General features: G+C 45.2%; 1 protein-coding gene across 1 annotated transcript; it reads left to right on the plus strand.

Moving 5' to 3' along the window:
• Positions 1–8,629: 8,629 nt before the first annotated feature.
• On the plus strand, positions 8,630–11,214 carry SRGN (serglycin). Its single transcript, XM_065671000.1, has 3 exons — positions 8,630–8,800; positions 10,550–10,697; positions 10,882–11,214. The coding sequence occupies exons 1-3, from the start codon at positions 8,710–8,712 to the stop codon at positions 11,093–11,095; spliced, it is 453 nt and encodes a 150-aa protein (XP_065527072.1). The 5' UTR covers positions 8,630–8,709; the 3' UTR covers positions 11,096–11,214.
• The last annotated feature ends 39 nt before the right edge of the window (positions 11,215–11,253 follow it).

Raw genomic sequence — 11,253 nt, forward strand, 5'->3', positions numbered from 1 at the left:
CTTCTAACCACAAACAAATAAGCCAACAAATGGGTCCTGCAAATAAGAGACAGGAAAACTCAAAATTAGACCAGTCACCTGCATGCATATAGAATAAGGGAGAGAGTGCACGCATATGCGTGTGTGTCTTGTTTCTGGTTTACTGAATAATTGTCAGGTCAGCCCTCAGGAATTTCTTTTCTGCTGTCTGATCTTTAATTCAGTTCCCCCCATGGCCTGAAGGTACGGCGGCCCATAGTTTCTCCGTGAAACAGTTATCAGCGGGCTGTATTGCGCATTATTTTTACCTATGATTACAATTAAAGCTAGTGTGCACTCTTACCATGAGCTCATCCTTTGAAAGTTGGTGTTTATTCTACTAACATTAAGCTTCATACTGAAGTAGAAGGCGGGTGTAGATACTTGTTTTTTCTTTGGTTTTGTTTGGTTTTGGGATTTTTTTCTGTATTTTAATATTCTACCCTTGAGGGCCTTTGAGCAAATTTTTTAGAGCAAGGATTGGCTCTTGAGATTAAGTTTACTTGTAACTGGGGATCAATAGATTGTGGGTTATCCCAGCATACAAACTAATTTTGTAATTTTTCCTGTCATCCTTCAAGTGCTGGTCTGACACGAGCATTAAGTTACCTGCAGTGTAGGCAAAGGTGAGTGATTTATCCAGCAGTTGTGTGCAGAGGAACACGCTGAATTCACCAAAATCCTAGTGAGGGGTCAGCAGGTCCATAAGTAAGAAGGCCTGGAAATAAGAGAGACTGGAGCTTTTTCAACACAGCTGTGTGGGTGGTGCTGCGGTTCTGTTTTCAGACAGAAAACTGTCTTTAAAAGCTTCAGCTTTGTTGCTCTTCTTAAAAACCATGTAGTAAATGTATATATATTTCATATAAATGCATAGAGTTACAGAAACCAAGGATGCCAGTTCTTCATCTTCTATACAGAACATTCAAAACTGCCGCCGCATTTTATTATGTATTGCGCCGCATGCTCAGCACAACAGATCATGTTGAGGCTCTTTTAAGGCATGTCTCTTTAAGGATACTTTTTGTCTAATCCCTCTTCAATGATATGAAAGAATGATCTTACATAAGGTTGTGTATTTCTTGGGATCCTTTTCAAAAAAAAAGGAGGTGGACAGCTTGTTGGATTAGGCAGCAAAGCTCCCTTCGGGAATGCTGAGTTTTAACTGTGAAGTATGTGTGAGGTCAGACATTTATTTCAAAGATTAAGTAAAGATTAGGTTCCTGTGAACTCCATTTAACCTGCTTTTCTATTCCTTTTTGTACAGCAAAAAAATCTGACAACTGAAACCTCCTTTCTGTTCTACTGTTTCTTTCTCTTTACCCAGCATAAAGCAGTTAGGTTCACGAGAAGCCAGTATTTGTGCAGAATTTGTATTGAGTGTGAGATCTGAACTTGGAGGCTATAATCTGTGTACTTCTTCACATAGTGCATAATGCTCACAAGAAGTAATTAGGTTTGAGTAAAAGCACGGTTTTTATTGATTTGAATGCTTTTAATTCTCATGCCAACTAGAAACATGGCATCTGTTACAAAATGGGGCGATTACAAGGTTGTGCTGTGTTTAAATATTTCAGGAGACAAAGAAAGCAGCGCCTTGTTCTTAGTCTCTCCCTGAAGCCCATCAAAGGAGGCTCTTTCTTTTTTTCTCTTGAGAGCACCAGACCGGAGGAGAGCAGCAGGAGGTGACAGCTGTGTTCTTTGCTGTTCTCCCCTCTAAGACAGCTGAAACACCAGGGGAAGTGGGCAGAAGTGAGCCCTCACTTCCCCTTTACAGCAGGAAAGCAGGTCCCCCGTGTCGCAAGGGGAGCAGCCAGTGGCAGTTGCTGCCTCAATGTGTCAAAACCAAATGTCCCTGGTTGGTTCCCTCTGTTCACCTGCCTGAAAGCTCCTTGGCTGAGAGTTCTGGTCCTGTCCCAGCACAGGCTTGTGTGGTCCTGGTGAGGCAAATGCTTTCCTTCTCTGTGTGCAAAAGAGAGATGTATCAATGTATCAGTGCAGTGTTCACACTGGGCGTGATTGCTGCTGCACTTCCGCATCCAGAAATACTGCAGGAGCCTGATTAAACTAAGCATCACACAATGAGGATCAAGATTGATCTTGGTTTGCACATCTCAGTTTTGTTTGGATTTCGCTCAGCAGTGAGAGTGCAAAGATGAGCTTTTCTTGTGTTTAAGACTGAGATAGTTTGAGTTACCTACACAGTTTCTGTGGAACTTTTCATTATAAGATGCCCAGAATTAGTCCCATGAAGGAGGACATAGCTAGACCAGCAGCGCACAAGGTCAACCCTGCTGTGGACTTGAAGTTAGAAATCTAAAGACTGTTACGTTAAGATCAAGGGCATAAAGTTGTGGTGAGAAGCATTTGTCAACTTTTCCTCTTCAGTTGCAACATCTTTGGCTACTTTAGGGCTTACCATAGATGACTACTGCAGATTTTAAAGTTGGCTTGAAAATTGTTTTTAACTACTTCCCAGAACTCTGTCCAAAGTGCGATTACTTCTTGGTTTTGCAGTTTGCCTGGTGGTTTCTAGCTCCTCCTTGTCATGGGCAGGTGTGGAACAGTCAGTGGTTTTCTGATAAGCACTGTTTGCCTGGCTGCCTTTTTTCCAAAACCATTGTACAGTGGTGTCTTAAGAGCTGAAGATCTGGACAGTGTGCCAGAGAGACTGTTGGGCTGCTGGGATACTGAACACAGCACACTTTGCAAACACATGACTTCTCTTCAAAGAGAAAATGTCCATGGTATTGAGTGTTTGTTTTGGGAGAAGTAATTGATGACATGGTGCCTTAACACCAAATACTTCATTAATTAAGGTATATTTAGCAATGTTTTAAATGTTTAGTGCTGGAGGGTTTTGCATCTGGTAGGCACAAAAGAAAGTATTTTTATATGCTCATTGTCACCATGAAAGAGACTTACTAGTTGGCATCAGACAAGGATGCAAGGATTTCAGCGTTTGAAGGTTTTAATGCAATTTTCTGCTGAAACAAAGAGGAATGGGAGGAGTGATTGAGTGAAAGATCACAATGGCATGTGATGGAGTGAGCTGGTGTTGGTCACTGAATACTGCAAGAGGAGCACAAGTGCTTGCGTCAGATAGCTACTGTGAGATCTGTGGGTGAAATGTGTGTGGGGAAAGAAATAAAAAATGAATTAACAAGATGATTTCCTGTACCCCAAGTGTCCTGGAGCAAGAGCAAGTGGTTCCCAGGCAGGGTCTCAACTTATTCAGAGTTTTGGCCATGAAATTCCTCTTGCTCATCTCTGGATAGCCCGTGGGTTCAGCAAACACCAGAGAAGTTTCATAGCAGCCCGTGAGAGGATGCAATCAGATGGACCCAGAGCCTCCTTTCACCAGAAAGCCAGGACCTTTTAAATAACAAGGTAGTGGCTCCCTAAAAGTGATGTCTAGTCCAGGCAAGGAGACAGAAATGTGATGCTGGATCCAATTGCCAGCAAGTGGTCTGCAGGCTATAAAGAACAACATAATCTCCTGCCACCAAAGTTTACTCCAGACACCCAAATATGTACCCATGGTTTGTGTGTGGACACCTAGAGCTGATGAGTGTCACACACTGTTATTCACCCTGCTGTCCACATCTGGAACTTTTGACAAATAACTCTCAAATCCTTTTTACCTTCTCCCTGTGCTTTGCCTTAATTTTTTCTTAGGGCACCAAGCTGCTGGTTTTACATAGAGCTTGTGAAAAGCCACTTTGTTCTCTATACCATAAAGACACAAGGTACTGCAGGTCTTTTGAGTCCTGCCTCCCTGGTCAGCCTGTCCTGGCCTCACCCCTGCACTCTTTGCTAGAAAAGTTAGTTGAGATTAATCCAGAAAGTGTCCAGCTTCTTTGGTCGATAGGAAGTTTCTTTTACTCTAAACACATTTTCACCTCTTTCCCCGTTAGTCAGTGAAGATCACAAAACTGTGACTGCAGGTAAAGGGTTAATTAGCTGGAGCTTGAACACCAGCTCTGCTCCACTTCACACATGGGGTGGGAGAAGTGGATCTGGTTCACGGGAAGACCTCCACAGGAGCATCCATGCTTCCTGTTCCTTTTCATTTTCCTGAGTTTACTGATACCCTTTCTCCCCACACACAGAGGGGAGATTGCTGATGGGGAAAGTTCGTTGGCAGCTTCCCGTCAGTGTCTGCATTCGATCTTGATGCAGCTGTGGCTTTCCAGCGAAGATCTCTTCCTGTGTGCTTACTGACCATCATCATGGGAAAAAATAAGGAGTTGCTCTTCTGTGTGATCTAGATGGCAGTGAATGCCTGATTTTGATGTGATGCACATGAGTGTTAATGATTTCTTGCAAGATCTGAATCTTATCTTCATGGGCCAGGTCCTGATACTGCCCTCAGATTCAAGAGGCAGTAGCACGAGAAGCTGAGGGATGACATGTACTGCCCTGCTGCGTGTGCCATGATGCTTGGGGCACACAGGCAAACAAGGGGCCAGGTGCTGAGCTCAGACATGAGCCAGGCTAATAATTCATCTTTGCTCGGGGCTGGATTTACAAATCCCCCACAGCTGATCCAAACCTCCTTCCCTGTGTGGCCTCTTTGTTATTTTAAGAGAGGATATAGTTTTGCCTTCAGGCCCCAAAGGTTGGTTGGTTGAACATGAGCTTCTGACAGAAAACATCCTAAATCTGCTTGGGCTGCCTGACTGGAAGGGAGCTCACTTCTGAGAGGAGTCAGGGTGATTTTTTGGGGCATTTAACAGGGCAGCTGACGGGTACTTTCTGAGATGGATCAATGTCCTTCAGGCCTGCTGAATGTCCTGGTCCAAGGGGTCTTGTCCCACCTCAGCAGCGAGTGTTGAGGAAGAAACCTCTTCTGCCATCCCAAAAGACAAGATGGGGAAAAAAATACATTCCTCTTGTTCAATCCAGCTGCCATTCAGACACTTTCTCCTTTGCTCAGTCTGACCTTTAATTTTTCTGTTGCCATCATTCTCTCTATCCCCTTTTCCAGCTCTGCTCATTACACATGTGGTCTTTTCTGTACTGGCTGCTGCCCAGAGCAGTGGCCTGTACAAAATGAATGTTTCCACCTTCCCAGCAGAGCAAATAAAGAGCTGAGCATCGCAGGCAGGGCTTCAGGACCCCTGGCTGCTCCAGCCAGCTGCTGGCCTTGCTGCTCTGCTGGGGATGAGCATTTAAGGGGTGCAGGAGTCAGCCTAGATCCCCACTGGAGCCAGAACAGAGCTCCCACTGTTTGGGCCGGGGAAAAATCTGAACATGGGAGCAGGGTAACAGTGCAGCAGTTAGGGTTTACCTGATTTCCAAGCAGTTATGAATGAGAAGCTTCCTTGTCAGGATCCCCCTTCTGGACAGATGTCACCTTGCCTGCATGCCTTGCTGATAAGTGCCAGAACTGTGGGTGCCATGCATTCATGGGAGTCCATCACCTGGCTGGCTGCTTGTTGGAAATACAGGCTGCAAAGTAAAGCTGTGCTGCCTTGCTAGGAAAAGCAGCAGAGAGAATGGCTGTGTCAGACTGCTCCTCTGGACCGAACTGCTTCGTCAGAGTTTATCTGGGCTAAAGCAGAGCAGTGGTTGGTGTCCTCCAAAGAATTGGCTGAAACACCCTCCTGGGGTGTTTTTGGATTAGTGAAATGAGCCCATGTGAATGAGGGATTTTTTTCTTTTCCTTACATTCCCTGTACTTGACAGCAAGATGGATGTCCTCATATCAGGCACTCTTGCAGTGTGGTCCCCATTTAGTGATGTTACTAAATTAGTTGTTACTCCTGAAACCAACTGTGAAATTAAACAGCCTCAAGAATTATGACTAAAGAGCAGTTTAGATTTTGAAGGGTTTATTACAGCTTAAGGGCTACTCCCAGATTTTTCAGGCACATAAGGAAGAGTCTGGGTGTCTAGTCAAGGGGCTGAGTGCATGGTGCTGAAGCTGCCTCCTCCCTCTGCCTGCCCCCCACTCCCCAAATTAATGCCTTAGAAAAATGCAAAGCTCTAAATCTGCTTTGCGTGTGATTGAAAATAATGGCAGCACTTCAGCGCAGTAGCTGTAAGAAATGCTTCAGGAGTGAGCCGCGTTCTCAAATACCTGCTCCTCATTTACTTTCTTCTTTTTATAGACTCATTCTGTTGGGGCATTTAATCCTCTGGTCTATATACACAGGATCTATGCGAGAGGGGTACTACCCTACGAATATTTCTTGCAGTTTACAGGAGGTAGATTTGAGGTAGCTGACCTAGGCATGGTGACTGTCCTCTCCTCTGTGGATTTAAAATATTTGATTTAAAAAAACCTCTTAAACTCTGAAAGTCATCCAGTGGGCATGTTTCAAGGTTAGTGTTCCAATATAGTATAGCTTGTGTGCTGTTCTCCATTTAAAAAATGTGTGTTAACTTATAGCAGTTTGTGGCCTCTAGCTCAAGGTGAGATTGTTTCATTTGTGCTGATTACTTGCATTTTATGTCCTGAGTGTTCTACAGAGACATAAATAATTGCACAGTGTTCCTTGGGTATCCCATGGCATTCCGCAAAGGGCATGCTTAACTCTGAAGACCTGCTCATCACAGACTGCTTCAGATCCAGGTCTATGGTATCATTTTCACGTTCATAGGAAGGTGAAAAGCTCCTTGCTTGCCAAGTGCAGCAACATGCTGGCACCAGTGGAGTGCAGCAAGGCAAGAGAAGATGGGCACAGGCTGACACTCCCTGCAGGCTTGGGGCCCCCATTATGCAGGTGTACGTGAGACAGGAGAGTGGAAATTTTGCTTTGGCCTTCCCACGGTTACCAATTGTAAAGCAAACTCATTTCCTGAGGCGTGATGCTCACACAAAAAAATAACAAAACTGCGTGGCAAAACTGCCAGTACTACAAGTTCCCCCATCGGCTGATGGTACAAGACAGATAACTTGGCTCTGTGAGATCCCCCTTCAGATATGGGGCTTTTGCAGCTCCCACCTACCCCCAGCAGCTACCCCCACTCCTGCAGGATCTGTGGCCCCCAACAAACATGTCCAATGGTGGGTATTGCTCTGGCCACATCCCATGAAGCTTCCAGTGTTGGGGTGGAAAAAGCTCTGGGAAGGTGGGAAGGGCAGAAATAGCTGGTGGAGGGGTGCTTTCCCACATGGGGAGGTGTTTGCACATGCTGGAGAGGTGTGGAAGTGGTTGGCATGTGCTTGTGACCAGCAGAAACTGAGAGGTGTTATTGCAGGGACGGTTTCCGCAGCCTTAAGCAGGTGGAGGTTGATCACCTCCCCACACGTTTACTGGCTTCCTATTTACGCTGAGCCCCGCCTTAAGAGAAAAAAAGAAAGAAAAACAAGTTGATGCTAAAAATGCAAAGTAAAAATTTGGCTGCTAGGAATAACCGCAGCACGTGGGTCCTTCTGTCCTTGCTTGCTTTGCGTCCTCTATTTTACCTGTGGCAGGAAATACCCCATGTGCAGAAGTTTATAATCAATCTCATGCAGCTTGATCCCTGAATCTGGTAGTAAATCTCAACCTGAGGAGCAAAGCCACTGGAGGGGTCTCCTCCACCTCTCATGGGGTTTTGGTAGAGTGCTGCGCCCCGGGTGAAGTCACCACTCGGCTCAGATCCGCACTGGGGGCCTCTGTGGACTTTCCACTGTGTAAAAATAGATGTACCACAGACAACTTACACTATCAGCTGCAGCATCACTGAAGGTGCCAGCAGCACGTTAGGCCATGTGTCGGTGCACAAGTTGATCCAGCAGCTAATGGTATGACTGAGAAAAACCCCCACCACTTAAATCACCTTGTAGTTTGTAGTTTATTCTGAAGTGCACGTAAGTCTGGTTTAATTGCAACTAAAAGACAAGCAAAAGGTATGAGCTAGTTGAAAGGCAGTTTCCATGTATCTAGCTATATAAGGGCTCTCACAGCTTTCCAGACATGCCTCTTATGGAGCCACATGTTGTCCAAACAGTCTGCCACGCTTCCTGGGGTGCTTGCACCACACAGGAATGAGCTGGTTGAGCAAATCTGCTGTGTCCTTTCAGAAAGGAGCTGATGTATTTCTGCCAGCATTTATTCTCTAAATGAATACATTTTTCACTTCTGTTGCGAATATCTAAGATTCTGCTTTAAAGAAAACCCAAACCTGCCAGGAGATTCCAGAAATAGTTTACTTTTCTGGAAAGAAGATTATTTTCCAGTCAGCGAAACTTGCACCAACTGCAAGCAGCCAGTTCCTAACCTTCCTGGTGGACTGACATGGGCTTGAAGCAAGGAAAATCACTGCCAGTGCCAATGCAAAATGCAATCGACTGAAAATTGGGGTGAGATGGAGCGCTGCTGATTTTTCTCTCCAGAGGAAACAGCAAATGCCCTGGAGCCCTCTGAGCAACAGGCAGGCACTGGGCGGGATGCACACCTAGACCACAAGCTGTTAGCAGTGCACACCTTCCATTGGCATGGTTGGTGCCAGGTTTGCTTTTCCTCTCGGGCAAAACTGGAGACGAAGGCAGTGGGGATTTTTTCCGTGCCTGATGAAGGCCAGGAGGCCACAGTGCTGTGGGCTTTTCTGTACTTGTCTCACTCCCGTCAATCAGGAAGTGGTGACGCAGGTTTTGGGTTGGGTTTGAGGTTTTGGAAACCTTTTCTAAAAGTTGATCTCCTCGCCCCATCATACTTCTGAAGTGTGAAGCCGTGGTGAAGGCTGGTAGCGACTGGAGGGATGCCAGCCAAAATGCAGCTCCTCATCAGATGTAATGGGAGGATTTTCCTGGCTATTTGTTTAATCCTCTTTGTGGGATACACAGCACAAGGTAAAACAGGGCGGTTGTTCTCTTGGTAATCCTCTTTCTGGGCTATGCAGTGTAGGCCAAGCAGGGAGTCTCTGAATTTTTCAAACTGACCTTCTTCTTTCTACTTGGAAAACTTGTTTTGCTAACCTTTCATTTTCTGGCGGGGGAATGGTAAGAAAAGGTGCTTTTTGCAAGTGGCACATTTCTGTGCCCCTTTCCCTATGAGAAAAAGACTTTATAAAATACATTGCTGTATGTGTGTATATTTTCAATCCGTGCATTTCAATTTGTTGTTGGCTTGTTGGTTTGTTTTTTTTTTTGAAACAACATAGTGGTCCAGTTACTACTGTTATTCAGTTATCTAGTTGCAGACAAAATATGTAACAGTTCCCATGTCATAACTACGATGGTCTGCTTTCTTGTGATGACAGGAAACTGGTTCTAAGTATGAGGAAATTAAACGTTTATTCAGTACAATATTGCAACACACAGCGCTAATACAACTAAAAGGAAACGTTGATTCATGATGATACGCATCCTGTGGATTTATTTCTTGCGAGAGAGAAGTGTTCTCCAAGCATGTACAGTATCATTTATCCCCAGACCAAGGCTGTGATAGTGATAGGGTTTAATTAATAACTACCACTCAGAGGTTGAGGGATTATGGCCTGGTGTTTGTACGCTGTTTATTTGCAAATTATTCAGCTGCAGTTGTTTATTTTGTTGCCACTGTTGTTATAAAAAACCTTCTTAATAATATGAGAAGAAAATAAGTATTAAAAAGGCATGTGCTGTAAAAGAAGCAGGAAATGATACCCATGAGATCATTTTTCTCTTACAGAAGAGTGTAGGAGGTAGCTGAAAGTCATCTAGTACATTTCAGTAATATATAGGGGAATAGAAAAGTGTAATTACAGAAAGATATTCCCAGGAAATGGAGAAAAAAATAGTCTGAAGTGCCAACATGGTGAGAATGTGTCAGGAGGCTTCAGAACAAATTAATTACATAAGACAGAGAGGAAGGATGAAGTGCCGCTGTCTTTATCTTTACTATGCAATCGTTATTTTCTCCTTTTGGTATTTTTTGAAGACCACTTTTTAGTGACAGCCCCAGTCAGGTCCCTGGGGAGCACCAGAGCTGCAACCGTAGGTTTACATAACTGAGTCATATCTAGGAGACACCTGAACCATCTCTCAAGGAGGCTCTTGGCACACCTTGAATTTCCAACCTCCCTATCAAAACTCATCCTGTTCAACTTAAGGGAGCTGAGCCAAAGCAGAGTTGTCTGTCACCCTTGCTGGGGAGAAACAGAAAAGGAGGGTGCAAGGGGCAGCTCACAGCTGGGGTGGCTTGTCCCCAGGGGATTCTGAGATATCTCCACCAGCTCTGGGGAGAACTACAGGTGGCTGAGCCCGCAGGTCCCCCATGGATATGCCATGCCATGCCATGCCCCAAATGCGAATAAGCCCTGCTGTGATGATGGCATGAGGCAGGGGTTTCCCATCAGGTTTTCATGCCTAATTCCTGTGGACTTCCCATGCCCATGTGTGAGAAGCACTTGGTATTTCTGAGAGCAAAGATGTCACTTAGGATGTCAGTAGCCATTTAGAATGTCTTCAGGGTTAATTTATTTTTTGGTGGTTGAGCAATCAGGGCCTCACAAATTGCTTTCTTCCACTCCTTTAAGCTTTATTAGGTCCTCATAAAGTTAATAGTCCTGGTGAATAACATCCTCGTCCTGGTGAATAACACACAGCTGGTTCAATCAGGTGCTCCAGTGCAGAAGGCAAGGTACAAGAGAGTGAGGTGCCGACCTGATGCCTGGTCCGCTAACTGCATTGAAGAGAAAGGGCCCTGGTTTTACATGCCCACTGGTGGAGCCAACAGGATCCTTCCTCCCATGGCAGACCCGTCCCTGTAAGTTCATTTGTCAAATGTTTGTTGTCAACTCTAGCATCCAGAAATGTCCGGTATTCCTGTCTCAACAGTCCTGTCACAGGTTGGCTCACCTGTGGGAATGTGAGGCTTCTGTGTGCACATTTAAGAGATAATAAACAAAACAATTGATTTGGAACAAACTTGCTGCTGCTCTGCATTTCAGGATGAAGCGATATCAGGAGCTGGGTGACATATTCCCTCTCTCAGACGAGGAGTCCGGCTCCGGGTCCGACACCATGGTGGAAGCAGAGCCAGCCTCTGGGTCAGGGCTCGGTGATGGCAACAGCTTCTCTGAGGTGAAGCTGCCTGTCTTCCTAGCGGGCCCGCGAGGCAGCGAGCTGAAGCGAAAGCTAACGGAGGAGGATTTGCTCCTGTAGGGCTGGAGATAGCGGCCTTCTTGTGCCTCCTGCACCCCTTCCCCAGTGCCTGACCCAATGCGATGGCCATAAAGCAGTTTTAAACCAACTTCAATAAAAACTTTGCCTTACTATCTTCATTGCTTTCCATCACTAAAAAATCTTCTTTTTTTAGTCTG

This window comes from Lathamus discolor, chromosome 3, assembly GCF_037157495.1.
Source record: "Lathamus discolor isolate bLatDis1 chromosome 3, bLatDis1.hap1, whole genome shotgun sequence".
NCBI classification, from domain to species: domain Eukaryota; kingdom Metazoa; phylum Chordata; class Aves; order Psittaciformes; family Psittacidae; genus Lathamus; species Lathamus discolor.

Coding starts and splice junctions, on each gene's coding strand:
- SRGN (XM_065671000.1), top strand. CDS start 8,710: ATGCCAGCCAAAATGCAGCTCCTCATCAGATGTAATGGGAGGATTTTC. Junction 8,801..10,549: donor TGTGGGATACACAGCACAAG/GTAAAACAGGGC, acceptor TGGTTCAATCAG/GTGCTCCAGTGCAGAAGGCA. Junction 10,698..10,881: donor CCCATGGCAGACCCGTCCCT/GTAAGTTCATTT, acceptor TCTGCATTTCAG/GATGAAGCGATATCAGGAGC.